We start from the raw sequence: 17,082 nt of genomic DNA on the forward strand, positions 1-17,082 counted from the left end.
AGGCCCAGGGAAACAAGCCTGCCAGCGCTCTGTAGCGGCTGTGACCGCTGCCGATAAGGAAAGGCTGCTCTTCATAGAGGACTCAAGCTCGGGGAAACCTTTTCTGGTCGACTCTGGCTCCCAGAAGAGCCTCTGGAACTCTTGTGTCGTCTTTACAATGGTATATTATTTAATCTCAAAAAAAACAAAATTAAAAAAAATTGGAGATTTCCCGTATCACATAACATGTGCAGGTACACTGGTACAGCACATGTGAGCGAAATTCTTATGTGTGTGCAACAGAGGTGTGCAAAATACAATAACATAAGAACGAGCAAAATATACGAATGGGTAAATCTGAGAATTATAAGAATAAATATATGTAAAAATATAAGAGTGTATGTTAGGGCTGTTCGATATAACGATATATATCAAATGACGATATAAAAATGTCTATCGTTTCCTATTACGCTATCGTTTGTTTCATGATGTCGTAAAATAAACTGTTTACAGCAGTATTTTTCATCGTTTTGACGGTCACCTTAGTGGCTATATTAATTTCTTAAAGTTCTCTCTTTCTCTTATATTTAATATAACCACACTATGGGCGGGCAAGTGCCTGTTTTTACGTGTTTTCGTTAGCAACAATGACGGTAAAACCATCGCGTGGTTCCGCTGTACGCTTGTTTGTTTTCCACGTAAACCTTTCACAATAAAGCTCAAGATCCTGTTGAGACTTTTCAAAACAAACTGAATCACATGAGAGAGTATGCAGAGTTTACAGATGAGAAGCAAACAAAGAGCCGTCAGACTCAAACTATATGTATACACCTGCCCGCCTTCGTAAACAACTAAATGCTATGTTGCCCTATCATTTTTTGATTGGTCCACATGGTATATTTTTTCACCAATAGGAAAGGCTGGGGGAGTTGGGAGGGGGACTGAGTGCTTTCTAGTGTTTTTCCTTATAAAAACCGTTTCTTCCCGCAGTAAATATAAACAACGATAGTATTCAGGAAGAAAACCTGCATATATTATACTGAACATAAAGTTGTTTGCAAAACTTGTGCATAATTTTTACAAATGTACAACTTCTATTCGCATTTCAAGTTATGAAAACAATTCCTTAAACATGTTTGTGGCTTTTACAGTAAAAATGACAAGTATTTTCTACTCGGATTTTGAATTTTTTTTTGTCTGAATTTAGATCTATTGTGCAAATATAGTATAAATGAAAAATTAACTCAAATTTCAGATATTTGAGGTTGTGCCAAAAAAAAAAAAAAGAAGAAGATTTTTTTAAAGGTGAAATATAGAGGTAAAATCAAAAGTAGTCAAAAACGGCCAATTATACTCTGGACCCCAGAGGGTTACTAAATACATTTACATGTCTTGGTGACTGCAGCTGGAACCTTGGCAAAAAGTGTATGTGTGTGTGTGGAATGCTAGCTACCAGCATTCATAATATAATAGTTACAATAGCAACAGTAACCAGGGGGGTGGGGCTTAAATGACAGAACAAAGACAGGCTACCATGATGTCACATGCCAGGCCACCATGATGTCACATGCCAGGCCACCATGATGTCACATGCCAGGCCATAAAAATCTATAAATAGGGGTGCCTCGACACACAGTTGTAGAATTCCCTTGCAGGTGATTTTAATCTAGCGATTGAATTAGGTTGTCAGATAAAAGCGCTTATAACCTTCTCCCAAAGGAGAGTACTCTTCCTCCACCCAAACCTAAAATGTATATTTCTAAATACAGGGAAGCAATTGTATTAGAAAATAAATATAAAAATGAACACAGGACCATGGTGCCAAGAACAGTTAAGGCCCCATCTCATCGCGAAATGTGCCCACAGAGGCCAGAAGGCGAAAAACCTGAACACACATTCAGGAAAAAACCAGAACACACAGGCATGAAGAAAGTCATGGCTCAACCTGCTTGTGTGGATACACGCAAAGGGGACAAGCAGCTCCTTGAGAAATCTGGACTTGTCCCCTTTTATTTACAGAAAAACGATTACGGAATCGTTCCAGGCTACCTGCGTAGAAGAAAGGCAGAGAAAGAAAAGGCTAAGCAGGACAATGATGCCTGGTTAACAAAACAACAGGAAACAGTTAAACCACTGGCCGAACAGGAGAAACAAAACATTCTCCAGGGCCTAAAGAGGAGGTTTAATGAGCTAAACTTTGAATATCAATCCCTCCCTTTTACTATCTCCCCTTCACAGCACAAAAAATACAATTACAAAATGTTTCTCGAAGAGGCAATGAGTCAAGTTGAAAAAGACATTGCCCTTTTTGAGGAACATAAATACATTTACGTAGGCAGGGAAGATGCATCTGACGAACAACAGTTACAGCGGACTCCACTGCCACCCATTAGACCGAAAAACACAAAGTTGACACCCGCTCCTCAAGTCACACAACCAACGAAAAAGGAAACTTTCTCGACCGACAACCTACCACCTTTTCGTAGGATGTGTGTTCCACCTATATCCAGAAGTGGAAAGCAACCTATTCCCACCCAACTAGGTATAATTCCACGACCTAGTCCTGTCCCTCTGCCACCTATTTGTAAAAAAGCTGAATCTACACCCCGACCACCTGTAAGACCTCCAATGAAACGAGGTGTAACACCCATCCTTCCACCCATTTCCACCAAAAAGCTGTAGTGCTGTACCGTTAGAGTAGTTTTTTAACTACCTTACCCCCAACCGGTCTTGACAGAAGCCGCACCATCTGAGCCTGGTTCTGTCGAAGGTTTCTTCTTTTTAAGAAAAAGGAGTTTTTCCTTCCCACTGTCGCCCAGTGCTTGCTCAGATGGGATCATTTGATTGTTGGGGTTTTCTTAAACATAAATTGGCCTATTGAAAAAATGTAGTGTTTCTTACTACATTTTATTTTCAATAGACCAATTTATGTTCAAGGAAAAAAAAAATTACAGCAGAAAAGAAAGCATGGGAGACATCTGATGCATTTCATTGCTTTTTAAAAAATAATTTAGAATTAATCTGGAACAAATAAAAGAAAGTAAAACTAATCTTTTGTGGATTCTTTTCTTCAATAAGTAGTAGAATAGGCAGTTCTTTATACATAAAGCGTAGAGTTTTGTTAAAAAATAAAGTGGCACAGCGGCACTGTGGTAAAGGCCTGTGTTTTTACCATCAGCGTGACAGCACCGTGCCGCCTTTGCAGTTTTAAGGCCCAGGGAAACAAGCCTGCCAGCGCTCTGTAGCGGCTGTGACCGCTGCCGATAAGGAAAGGCTGCTCTTCATAGAGGACTCAAGCTCGGGGAAATGTTTTCTGGTCGACTCTGGCTCCCAGAAGAGCCTCTGGAACTCTTGTGTCGTCTTTACAATGGTATATTATTTAATCTCAAAAAAAATTAAAAAATTAAAAAAATTGGAGATTTCCCGTATCACATAACATGTGCAGGTACACTGGTACAGCACATGTGAGTGAATTTCTTATGTGTGTGCAACAGAGGTGTGCAAAATACAATAAACCCCAGAGGGTTACTAAATACATTTACATGTCTTGGTGACTGCAGCTGGAACCTTGGCAAAAAGTGTATGTGTGTGTGTGGAATGCTAGCTACCAGCATTCATAATATAATAGTTACAATAGCAACAGTAACCAGGGGGGTGGGGCTTAAATGACAGAACAAAGACAGGCTACCATGATGTCACATGCCAGGCCACCATGATGTCACATGCCAGGCCACCATGATGTCACATGCCAGGCCATAAAAATCTATAAATAGGGGTGCCTCGACACACAGTTGTAGAATTCCCTTGCAGGTGATTTTAAGCTAGCGATTGAATTGTGTTTTCAGATGAAAGCGCTTATAACCTTCTCCCAAAGTAGAGTACTCTTCCTCCACCCAAACCTAAAATGTATATTTCTAAATACAGGGAAGCAATTGTATTAGAAAATAAATATAAAAATGAACACAGGACCATGGTGCCAAGAACAGTTAAGGCCCCATCTCATCGCGAAATGTGCCCACAGAGGCCAGAAGGCGAAAAACCTGAACACACATTCAGGAAAAAACCAGAACACACAGGCATGAAGAAAGTCATGGCTCAACCTGCTTGTGTGGATACACGCAAAGGGGACAAGCAGCTCCTTGAGAAATCTGGACTTGTCCCCTTTTATTTACAGAAAAACGATTACGGAATCGTTCCAGGCTACCTGCGTAGAAGAAAGGCAGAGAAAGAAAAGGCTAAGCAGGACAATGATGCCTGGTTAACAAAACAACAGGAAACAGTTAAACCACTGCCCGAACAGGAGAAACAAAACATTCTCCAGGGCCTAAAGAGGAGGTTTAATGAGCTAAACTTTGAATATCAATCCCTCCCTTTTACTATCTCCCCTTCACAGCACAAAAAATACAATTACAAAATGTTTCTTGAAGAGGCAATGAGTCAAGTTGAAAAAGACATTGCCCTTTTTGAGGAACATAAATACATTTACGTAGGCAGGGAAGATGCATCTGACGAACAACAGTTACAGCGGACTCCACTGCCACCCATTAGACCGAAAAACACAAAGTTGACACCCGCTCCTCAAGTCACACAACCAACGAAAAAGGAAACTTTCTCGACCGACAACCTACCACCTTTTCGTAGGATGTGTGTTCCACCTATATCCAGAAGTGGAAAGCAACCTATTCCCACCCAATCAGTTATAATTCCACAACCTAGTCCTGTCCCTCTGCCACCTATTTGTAAAAAAGCTGAATCTACACCCCGACCACCTGTAAGACCTCCAATGAAACGAGGTGTAACACCCATCCTTCCACCCATTTCCACCAAAAAGCTGTAGTGCTGTACCGTTAGAGTAGTTTTTTAACTACCTAACCCCCAACCGGTCTTGACAGAAGCCGCACCATCTGAGCCTGGTTCTGTCGAAGGTTTCTTCTTTTTAAGACAAAGGAGTTTTTCCTTCCCACCGTCGCCCAGTGCTTGCTCAGATGGGATCATTTGATTGTTGGGGTTTTCTTAAACATAAATTGGCCTATTGAAAAAATGTAGTGTTTCTTACTACATTTTATTTTCAATAGACCAATTTATGTTCAAAAAAAAAATTACAGCAGAAAAGAAAGCATGGGAGACATCTGATGCATTTCATTGCTTTTTAAAAAATAATTTATAATTTATCTGGAACAAATAAAAGAAAGTAAAACTAATCTTTTGTGGATTCTTTTCTTCAATAAGTAGTAGAATAGGCAGTTCTTTATACATAAAGCGTAGAGTTTTGTTAAAAAATAAAGTGGCACAGCGGCACTGTGGTAAAGGCCTGTGTTTTTACCATCAGCGTGACAGCACCGTGCCGCCTTTGCAGTTTTAAGGCCCAGGGAAACAAGCCTGCCAGCGCTCTGTAGCGGCTGTGACCGCTGCCGATAAGGAAAGGCTGCTCTTCATAGAGGACTCAAGCTCGGGGAAACCTTTTCTGGTCGACTCTGGCTCCCAGAAGAGCCTCTGGAACTCTTGTGTCGTCTTTACAATGGTATATTATTTAATCTCAAAAAAAAACAAAATTAAAAAAAATTGGAGATTTCCCGTATCACATAACATGTGCAGGTACACTGGTACAGCACATGTGAGCGAAATTCTTATGTGTGTGCAACAGAGGTGTGCAAAATACAATAACATAAGAACGAGCAAAATATACGAATGGGTAAATCTGAGAATTATAAGAATAAATATATGTACAAATATAAGAGTGTATGTTAGGGCTGTTCGATATAACGATATATATCAAATGACGATATAAAAATGTCTATTGTTTCCTATTACGCTATCGTTTGTTTCATGATGTCGTAAAATAAACTGTTTACAGCAGTATTTTTCATCGTTTTGACGGTCACCTTAGTGGCTATATTAATTTCTTAAAGTTCTCTCTTTCTCTTATATTTAATATAACCACACTATGGGCGGGCAAGTGCCTGTTTTTACGTGTTTTCGTTAGCAACAATGACGGTAAAACCATCGCGTGGTTCCGCTGTACGCTTGTTTGTTTTCCACGTAAACCTTTCACAATAAAGCTCAAGATCCTGTTGAGACTTTTCAAAACAAACTGAATCACATGAGAGAGTATGCAGAGTTTACAGATGAGAAGCAAACAAAGAGCCGTCAGACTCAAACTATATGTATACACCTGCCCGCCTTCGTAAACAACTAAATGCTATGTTGCCCTATCATTTTTTGATTGGTCCACATGGTATATTTTTTCACCAATAGGAAAGGCTGGGGGAGTTGGGAGGGGGACTGAGTGCTTTCTAGTGTTTTTCCTTATAAAAACCGTTTCTTCCCGCAGTAAATATAAACAACGATAGTATTCAGGAAGAAAACCTGCATATATTATACTGAACATAAAGTTGTTTGCAAAACTTGTGCATAATTTTTACAAATGTACAACTTCTATTCGCATTTCAAGTTATGAAAACAATTCCTTAAACATGTTTGTGGCTTTTACAGTAAAAATGACAAGTATTTTCTACTCGGATTTTGAATTTTTTTTTGTCTGAATTTAGATCTATTGTGCAAATATAGTATAAATGAAAAATTAACTCAAATTTCAGATATTTGAGGTTGTGCCAAAAAAAAAAAAAAGAAGAAGATTTTTTTAAAGGTGAAATATAGAGGTAAAATCAAAAGTAGTCAAAAACGGCCAATTATACTCTGGACCCCAGAGGGTTACTAAATACATTTACATGTCTTGGTGACTGCAGCTGGAACCTTGGCAAAAAGTGTATGTGTGTGTGTGGAATGCTAGCTACCAGCATTCATAATATAATAGTTACAATAGCAACAGTAACCAGGGGGGTGGGGCTTAAATGACAGAACAAAGACAGGCTACCATGATGTCACATGCCAGGCCACCATGATGTCACATGCCAGGCCACCATGATGTCACATGCCAGGCCATAAAAATCTATAAATAGGGGTGCCTCGACACACAGTTGTAGAATTCCCTTGCAGGTGATTTTAAGCTAGCGATTGAATTGTGTTTTCAGATAAAAGCGCTTATAACCTTCTCCCAAAGGAGAGTACTCTTCCTCCACCCAAACCTAAAATGTATATTTCTAAATACAGGGAAGCAATTGTATTAGAAAATAAATATAAAAATGAACACAGGACCATGGTGCCAAGAACAGTTAAGGCCCCATCTCATCGCGAAATGTGCCCACAGAGGCCAGAAGGCGAAAAACCTGAACACACATTCAGGAAAAAACCAGAACACACAGGCATGAAGAAAGTCATGGCTCAACCTGCTTGTGTGGATACACGCAAAGGGGACAAGCAGCTCCTTGAGAAATCTGGACTTGTCCCCTTTTATTTACAGAAAAACGATTACGGAATCGTTCCAGGCTACCTGCGTAGAAGAAAGGCAGAGAAAGAAAAGGCTAAGCAGGACAATGATGCCTGGTTAACAAAACAACAGGAAACAGTTAAACCACTGGCCGAACAGGAGAAACAAAACATTCTCCAGGGCCTAAAGAGGAGGTTTAATGAGCTAAACTTTGAATATCAATCCCTCCCTTTTACTATCTCCCCTTCACAGCACAAAAAATACAATTACAAAATGTTTCTTGAAGAGGCAATGAGTCAAGTTGAAAAAGACATTGCCCTTTTTGAGGAACATAAATACATTTACGTAGGCAGGGAAGATGCATCTGACGAACAACAGTTACAGCGGACTCCACTGCCACCCATTAGACCGAAAAACACAAAGTTGACACCCGCTCCTCAAGTCACACAACCAACGAAAAAGGAAACTTTCTCGACCGACAACCTACCACCTTTTCGTAGGATGTGTGTTCCACCTATATCCAGAAGTGGAAAGCAACCTATTCCCACCCAATCAGTTATAATTCCACAACCTAGTCCTGTCCCTCTGCCACCTATTTGTAAAAAAGCTGAATCTACACCCCGACCACCTGTAAGACCTCCAATGAAACGAGGTGTAACACCCATCCTTCCACCCATTTCCACCAAAAAGCTGTAGTGCTGTACCGTTAGAGTAGTTTTTTAACTACCTAACCCCCAACCGGTCTTGACAGAAGCCGCACCATCTGAGCCTGGTTCTGTCGAAGGTTTCTTCTTTTTAAGACAAAGGAGTTTTTCCTTCCCACCGTCGCCCAGTGCTTGCTCAGATGGGATCATTTGATTGTTGGGGTTTTCTTAAACATAAATTGGCCTATTGAAAAAATGTAGTGTTTCTTACTACATTTTATTTTCAATAGACCAATTTATGTTAAAAAAAAAAATTACAGCAGAAAAGAAAGCATGGGAGACATCTGATGCATTTCATTGCTTTTTAAAAAATAATTTATAATTTATCTGGAACAAATAAAAGAAAGTAAAACTAATCTTTTGTGGATTCTTTTCTTCAATAAGTAGTAGAATAGGCAGTTCTTTATACATAAAGCGTAGAGTTTTGTTAAAAAATAAAGTGGCACAGCGGCACTGTGGTAAAGGCCTGTGTTTTTACCATCAGCGTGACAGCACCGTGCCGCCTTTGCAGTTTTAAGGCCCAGGGAAACAAGCCTGCCAGCGCTCTGTAGCGGCTGTGACCGCTGCCGATAAGGAAAGGCTGCTCTTCATAGAGGACTCAAGCTCGGGGAAACCTTTTCTGGTCGACTCTGGCTCCCAGAAGAGCCTCTGGAACTCTTGTGTCGTCTTTACAATGGTATATTATTTAATCTCAAAAAAAAACAAAATTAAAAAAAATTGGAGATTTCCCGTATCACATAACATGTGCAGGTACACTGGTACAGCACATGTGAGCGAAATTCTTATGTGTGTGCAACAGAGGTGTGCAAAATACAATAACATAAGAACGAGCAAAATATACGAATGGGTAAATCTGAGAATTATAAGAATAAATATATGTACAAATATAAGAGTGTATGTTAGGGCTGTTCGATATAACGATATATATCAAATGACGATATAAAAATGTCTATTGTTTCCTATTACGCTATCGTTTGTTTCATGATGTCGTAAAATAAACTGTTTACAGCAGTATTTTTCATCGTTTTGACGGTCACCTTAGTGGCTATATTAATTTCTTAAAGTTCTCTCTTTCTCTTATATTTAATATAACCACACTATGGGCGGGCAAGTGCCTGTTTTTACGTGTTTTCGTTAGCAACAATGACGGTAAAACCATCGCGTGGTTCCGCTGTACGCTTGTTTGTTTTCCACGTAAACCTTTCACAATAAAGCTCAAGATCCTGTTGAGACTTTTCAAAACAAACTGAATCACATGAGAGAGTATGCAGAGTTTACAGATGAGAAGCAAACAAAGAGCCGTCAGACTCAAACTATATGTATACACCTGCCCGCCTTCGTAAACAACTAAATGCTATGTTGCCCTATCATTTTTTGATTGGTCCACATGGTATATTTTTTCACCAATAGGAAAGGCTGGGGGAGTTGGGAGGGGGACTGAGTGCTTTCTAGTGTTTTTCCTTATAAAAACCGTTTCTTCCCGCAGTAAATATAAACAACGATAGTATTCAGGAAGAAAACCTGCATATATTATACTGAACATAAAGTTGTTTGCAAAACTTGTGCATAATTTTTACAAATGTACAACTTCTATTCGCATTTCAAGTTATGAAAACAATTCCTTAAACATGTTTGTGGCTTTTACAGTAAAAATGACAAGTATTTTCTACTCGGATTTTGAATTTTTTTTTGTCTGAATTTAGATCTATTGTGCAAATATAGTATAAATGAAAAATTAACTCAAATTTCAGATATTTGAGGTTGTGCCAAAAAAAAAAAAAAGAAGAAGATTTTTTTAAAGGTGAAATATAGAGGTAAAATCAAAAGTAGTCAAAAACGGCCAATTATACTCTGGACCCCAGAGGGTTACTAAATACATTTACATGTCTTGGTGACTGCAGCTGGAACCTTGGCAAAAAGTGTATGTGTGTGTGTGGAATGCTAGCTACCAGCATTCATAATATAATAGTTACAATAGCAACAGTAACCAGGGGGGTGGGGCTTAAATGACAGAACAAAGACAGGCTACCATGATGTCACATGCCAGGCCACCATGATGTCACATGCCAGGCCACCATGATGTCACATGCCAGGCCATAAAAATCTATAAATAGGGGTGCCTCGACACACAGTTGTAGAATTCCCTTGCAGGTGATTTTAATCTAGCGATTGAATTAGGTTGTCAGATAAAAGCGCTTATAACCTTCTCCCAAAGGAGAGTACTCTTCCTCCACCCAAACCTAAAATGTATATTTCTAAATACAGGGAAGCAATTGTATTAGAAAATAAATATAAAAATGAACACAGGACCATGGTGCCAAGAACAGTTAAGGCCCCATCTCATCGCGAAATGTGCCCACAGAGGCCAGAAGGCGAAAAACCTGAACACACATTCAGGAAAAAACCAGAACACACAGGCATGAAGAAAGTCATGGCTCAACCTGCTTGTGTGGATACACGCAAAGGGGACAAGCAGCTCCTTGAGAAATCTGGACTTGTCCCCTTTTATTTACAGAAAAACGATTACGGAATCGTTCCAGGCTACCTGCGTAGAAGAAAGGCAGAGAAAGAAAAGGCTAAGCAGGACAATGATGCCTGGTTAACAAAACAACAGGAAACAGTTAAACCACTGGCCGAACAGGAGAAACAAAACATTCTCCAGGGCCTAAAGAGGAGGTTTAATGAGCTAAACTTTGAATATCAATCCCTCCCTTTTACTATCTCCCCTTCACAGCACAAAAAATACAATTACAAAATGTTTCTCGAAGAGGCAATGAGTCAAGTTGAAAAAGACATTGCCCTTTTTGAGGAACATAAATACATTTACGTAGGCAGGGAAGATGCATCTGACGAACAACAGTTACAGCGGACTCCACTGCCACCCATTAGACCGAAAAACACAAAGTTGACACCCGCTCCTCAAGTCACACAACCAACGAAAAAGGAAACTTTCTCGACCGACAACCTACCACCTTTTCGTAGGATGTGTGTTCCACCTATATCCAGAAGTGGAAAGCAACCTATTCCCACCCAATCAGTTATAATTCCACAACCTAGTCCTGTCCCTCTGCCACCTATTTGTAAAAAAGCTGAATCTACACCCCGACCACCTGTAAGACCTCCAATGAAACGAGGTGTAACACCCATCCTTCCACCCATTTCCACCAAAAAGCTGTAGTGCTGTACCGTTAGAGTAGTTTTTTAACTACCTAACCCCCAACCGGTCTTGACAGAAGCCGCACCATCTGAGCCTGGTTCTGTCGAAGGTTTCTTCTTTTTAAGACAAAGGAGTTTTTCCTTCCCACCGTCGCCCAGTGCTTGCTCAGATGGGATCATTTGATTGTTGGGGTTTTCTTAAACATAAATTGGCCTATTGAAAAAATGTAGTGTTTCTTACTACATTTTATTTTCAATAGACCAATTTATGTTAAAAAAAAAAATTACAGCAGAAAAGAAAGCATGGGAGACATCTGATGCATTTCATTGCTTTTTAAAAAATAATTTATAATTTATCTGGAACAAATAAAAGAAAGTAAAACTAATCTTTTGTGGATTCTTTTCTTCAATAAGTAGTAGAATAGGCAGTTCTTTATACATAAAGCGTAGAGTTTTGTTAAAAAATAAAGTGGCACAGCGGCACTGTGGTAAAGGCCTGTGTTTTTACCATCAGCGTGACAGCACCGTGCCGCCTTTGCAGTTTTAAGGCCCAGGGAAACAAGCCTGCCAGCGCTCTGTAGCGGCTGTGACCGCTGCCGATAAGGAAAGGCTGCTCTTCATAGAGGACTCAAGCTCGGGGAAACCTTTTCTGGTCGACTCTGGCTCCCAGAAGAGCCTCTGGAACTCTTGTGTCGTCTTTACAATGGTATATTATTTAATCTCAAAAAAAAACAAAATTAAAAAAAATTGGAGATTTCCCGTATCACATAACATGTGCAGGTACACTGGTACAGCACATGTGAGCGAAATTCTTATGTGTGTGCAACAGAGGTGTGCAAAATACAATAACATAAGAACGAGCAAAATATACGAATGGGTAAATCTGAGAATTATAAGAATAAATATATGTACAAATATAAGAGTGTATGTTAGGGCTGTTCGATATAACGATATATATCAAATGACGATATAAAAATGTCTATTGTTTCCTATTACGCTATCGTTTGTTTCATGATGTCGTAAAATAAACTGTTTACAGCAGTATTTTTCATCGTTTTGACGGTCACCTTAGTGGCTATATTAATTTCTTAAAGTTCTCTCTTTCTCTTATATTTAATATAACCACACTATGGGCGGGCAAGTGCCTGTTTTTACGTGTTTTCGTTAGCAACAATGACGGTAAAACCATCGCGTGGTTCCGCTGTACGCTTGTTTGTTTTCCACGTAAACCTTTCACAATAAAGCTCAAGATCCTGTTGAGACTTTTCAAAACAAACTGAATCACATGAGAGAGTATGCAGAGTTTACAGATGAGAAGCAAACAAAGAGCCGTCAGACTCAAACTATATGTATACACCTGCCCGCCTTCGTAAACAACTAAATGCTATGTTGCCCTATCATTTTTTGATTGGTCCACATGGTATATTTTTTCACCAATAGGAAAGGCTGGGGGAGTTGGGAGGGGGACTGAGTGCTTTCTAGTGTTTTTCCTTATAAAAACCGTTTCTTCCCGCAGTAAATATAAACAACGATAGTATTCAGGAAGAAAACCTGCATATATTATACTGAACATAAAGTTGTTTGCAAAACTTGTGCATAATTTTTACAAATGTACAACTTCTATTCGCATTTCAAGTTATGAAAACAATTCCTTAAACATGTTTGTGGCTTTTACAGTAAAAATGACAAGTATTTTCTACTCGGATTTTGAATTTTTTTTTGTCTGAATTTAGATCTATTGTGCAAATATAGTATAAATGAAAAATTAACTCAAATTTCAGATATTTGAGGTTGTGCCAAAAAAAAAAAAAAGAAGAAGATTTTTTTAAAGGTGAAATATAGAGGTAAAATCAAAAGTAGTCAAAAACGGCCAATTATACTCTGGACCCCAGAGGGTTACTAAATACATTTACATGTCTTGGTGACTGCAGCTGGAACCTTGGCAAAAAGTGTATGTGTGTGTGTGGAATGCTAGCTACCAGCATTCATAATATAATAGTTACAATAGCAACAGTAACCAGGGGGGTGGGGCTTAAATGACAGAACAAAGACAGGCTACCATGATGTCACATGCCAGGCCACCATGATGTCACATGCCAGGCCACCATGATGTCACATGCCAGGCCATAAAAATCTATAAATAGGGGTGCCTCGACACACAGTTGTAGAATTCCCTTGCAGGTGATTTTAATCTAGCGATTGAATTAGGTTGTCAGATAAAAGCGCTTATAACCTTCTCCCAAAGGAGAGTACTCTTCCTCCACCCAAACCTAAAATGTATATTTCTAAATACAGGGAAGCAATTGTATTAGAAAATAAATATAAAAATGAACACAGGACCATGGTGCCAAGAACAGTTAAGGCCCCATCTCATCGCGAAATGTGCCCACAGAGGCCAGAAGGCGAAAAACCTGAACACACATTCAGGAAAAAACCAGAACACACAGGCATGAAGAAAGTCATGGCTCAACCTGCTTGTGTGGATACACGCAAAGGGGACAAGCAGCTCCTTGAGAAATCTGGACTTGTCCCCTTTTATTTACAGAAAAACGATTACGGAATCGTTCCAGGCTACCTGCGTAGAAGAAAGGCAGAGAAAGAAAAGGCTAAGCAGGACAATGATGCCTGGTTAACAAAACAACAGGAAACAGTTAAACCACTGGCCGAACAGGAGAAACAAAACATTCTCCAGGGCCTAAAGAGGAGGTTTAATGAGCTAAACTTTGAATATCAATCCCTCCCTTTTACTATCTCCCCTTCACAGCACAAAAAATACAATTACAAAATGTTTCTCGAAGAGGCAATGAGTCAAGTTGAAAAAGACATTGCCCTTTTTGAGGAACATAAATACATTTACGTAGGCAGGGAAGATGCATCTGACGAACAACAGTTACAGCGGACTCCACTGCCACCCATTAGACCGAAAAACACAAAGTTGACACCCGCTCCTCAAGTCACACAACCAACGAAAAAGGAAACTTTCTCGACCGACAACCTACCACCTTTTCGTAGGATGTGTGTTCCACCTATATCCAGAAGTGGAAAGCAACCTATTCCCACCCAACTAGGTATAATTCCACGACCTAGTCCTGTCCCTCTGCCACCTATTTGTAAAAAAGCTGAATCTACACCCCGACCACCTGTAAGACCTCCAATGAAACGAGGTGTAACACCCATCCTTCCACCCATTTCCACCAAAAAGCTGTAGTGCTGTACCGTTAGAGTAGTTTTTTAACTACCTTACCCCCAACCGGTCTTGACAGAAGCCGCACCATCTGAGCCTGGTTCTGTCGAAGGTTTCTTCTTTTTAAGAAAAAGGAGTTTTTCCTTCCCACTGTCGCCCAGTGCTTGCTCAGATGGGATCATTTGATTGTTGGGGTTTTCTTAAACATAAATTGGCCTATTGAAAAAATGTAGTGTTTCTTACTACATTTTATTTTCAATAGACCAATTTATGTTCAAGGAAAAAAAAAATTACAGCAGAAAAGAAAGCATGGGAGACATCTGATGCATTTCATTGCTTTTTAAAAAATAATTTAGAATTAATCTGGAACAAATAAAAGAAAGTAAAACTAATCTTTTGTGGATTCTTTTCTTCAATAAGTAGTAGAATAGGCAGTTCTTTATACATAAAGCGTAGAGTTTTGTTAAAAAATAAAGTGGCACAGCGGCACTGTGGTAAAGGCCTGTGTTTTTACCATCAGCGTGACAGCACCGTGCCGCCTTTGCAGTTTTAAGGCCCAGGGAAACAAGCCTGCCAGCGCTCTGTAGCGGCTGTGACCGCTGCCGATAAGGAAAGGCTGCTCTTCATAGAGGACTCAAGCTCGGGGAAATGTTTTCTGGTCGACTCTGGCTCCCAGAAGAGCCTCTGGAACTCTTGTGTCGTCTTTACAATGGTATATTATTTAATCTCAAAAAAAATTAAAAAATTAAAAAAATTGGAGATTTCCCGTATCACATAACATGTGCAGGTACACTGGTACAGCACATGTGAGTGAATTTCTTATGTGTGTGCAACAGAGGTGTGCAAAATACAATAAACCCCAGAGGGTTACTAAATACATTTACATGTCTTGGTGACTGCAGCTGGAACCTTGGCAAAAAGTGTATGTGTGTGTGTGGAATGCTAGCTACCAGCATTCATAATATAATAGTTACAATAGCAACAGTAACCAGGGGGGTGGGGCTTAAATGACAGAACAAAGACAGGCTACCATGATGTCACATGCCAGGCCACCATGATGTCACATGCCAGGCCACCATGATGTCACATGCCAGGCCATAAAAATCTATAAATAGGGGTGCCTCGACACACAGTTGTAGAATTCCCTTGCAGGTGATTTTAAGCTAGCGATTGAATTGTGTTTTCAGATGAAAGCGCTTATAACCTTCTCCCAAAGTAGAGTACTCTTCCTCCACCCAAACCTAAAATGTATATTTCTAAATACAGGGAAGCAATTGTATTAGAAAATAAATATAAAAATGAACACAGGACCATGGTGCCAAGAACAGTTAAGGCCCCATCTCATCGCGAAATGTGCCCACAGAGGCCAGAAGGCGAAAAACCTGAACACACATTCAGGAAAAAACCAGAACACACAGGCATGAAGAAAGTCATGGCTCAACCTGCTTGTGTGGATACACGCAAAGGGGACAAGCAGCTCCTTGAGAAATCTGGACTTGTCCCCTTTTATTTACAGAAAAACGATTACGGAATCGTTCCAGGCTACCTGCGTAGAAGAAAGGCAGAGAAAGAAAAGGCTAAGCAGGACAATGATGCCTGGTTAACAAAACAACAGGAAACAGTTAAACCACTGGCCGAACAGGAGAAACAAAACATTCTCCAGGGCCTAAAGAGGAGGTTTAATGAGCTAAACTTTGAATATCAATCCCTCCCTTTTACTATCTCCCCTTCACAGCACAAAAAATACAATTACAAAATGTTTCTTGAAGAGGCAATGAGTCAAGTTGAAAAAGACATTGCCCTTTTTGAGGAACATAAATACATTTACGTAGGCAGGGAAGATGCATCTGACGAACAACAGTTACAGCGGACTCCACTGCCACCCATTAGACCGAAAAACACAAAGTTGACACCCGCTCCTCAAGTCACACAACCAACGAAAAAGGAAACTTTCTCGACCGACAACCTACCACCTTTTCGTAGGATGTGTGTTCCACCTATATCCAGAAGTGGAAAGCAACCTATTCCCACCCAATCAGTTATAATTCCACAACCTAGTCCTGTCCCTCTGCCACCTATTTGTAAAAAAGCTGAATCTACACCCCGACCACCTGTAAGACCTCCAATGAAACGAGGTGTAACACCCATCCTTCCACCCATTTCCACCAAAAAGCTGTAGTGCTGTACCGTTAGAGTAGTTTTTTAACTACCTAACCCCCAACCGGTCTTGACAGAAGCCGCACCATCTGAGCCTGGTTCTGTCGAAGGTTTCTTCTTTTTAAGACAAAGGAGTTTTTCCTTCCCACCGTCGCCCAGTGCTTGCTCAGATGGGATCATTTGATTGTTGGGGTTTTCTTAAACATAAATTGGCCTATTGAAAAAATGTAGTGTTTCTTACTACATTTTATTTTCAATAGACCAATTTATGTTCAAAAAAAAAATTACAGCAGAAAAGAAAGCATGGGAGACATCTGATGCATTTCATTGCTTTTTAAAAAATAATTTATAATTTATCTGGAACAAATAAAAGAAAGTAAAACTAATCTTTTGTGGATTCTTTTCTTCAATAAGTAGTAGAATAGGCAGTTCTTTATACATAAAGCGTAGAGTTTTGTTAAAAAATAAAGTGGCACAGCGGCACTGTGGTAAAGGCCTGTGTTTTTACCATCAGCGTGACAGCACCGTGCCGCCTTTGCAGTTTTAAGGCCCAGGGAAACAAGCCTGCCAGCGCT

General features: G+C 39.8%; 4 protein-coding genes across 4 annotated transcripts; all 4 read left to right on the top strand.

The window, feature by feature from the left end:
- Positions 1-3,883: 3,883 nt before the first annotated feature.
- LOC146649212 (uncharacterized) lies at positions 3,884-4,816 on the top strand. Its single transcript, XM_085387485.1, has one exon. The coding sequence runs from the start codon at positions 3,884-3,886 to the stop codon at positions 4,814-4,816; it is 933 nt and encodes a 310-aa protein (XP_085243611.1).
- Positions 4,817-7,069: 2,253 nt separating this feature from the next.
- On the top strand, positions 7,070-8,002 carry LOC146649213 (uncharacterized). Its single transcript, XM_085387505.1, has one exon. The coding sequence runs from the start codon at positions 7,070-7,072 to the stop codon at positions 8,000-8,002; it is 933 nt and encodes a 310-aa protein (XP_085243631.1).
- A 2,253-nt stretch (positions 8,003-10,255) lies between these two features.
- Positions 10,256-11,188, top strand: LOC146649214 (uncharacterized). The gene has a single exon (XM_085387504.1). The coding sequence runs from the start codon at positions 10,256-10,258 to the stop codon at positions 11,186-11,188; it is 933 nt and encodes a 310-aa protein (XP_085243630.1).
- Positions 11,189-15,596: 4,408 nt separating this feature from the next.
- On the top strand, positions 15,597-16,529 carry LOC146649215 (uncharacterized). The gene has a single exon (XM_085387503.1). It carries the CDS (start codon positions 15,597-15,599, stop codon positions 16,527-16,529), a length of 933 nt encoding a protein of 310 aa, XP_085243629.1.
- Positions 16,530-17,082: the final 553 nt, after the last annotated feature.

Source organism: Rhamphochromis longiceps, linkage group LG17 (genome assembly GCF_057381845.1).
Source record: "Rhamphochromis longiceps isolate RC_006_pf linkage group LG17, R_longiceps_female_GT1.1, whole genome shotgun sequence".
Classification (NCBI taxonomy): Eukaryota; Metazoa; Chordata; class Actinopteri; order Cichliformes; family Cichlidae; genus Rhamphochromis; species Rhamphochromis longiceps.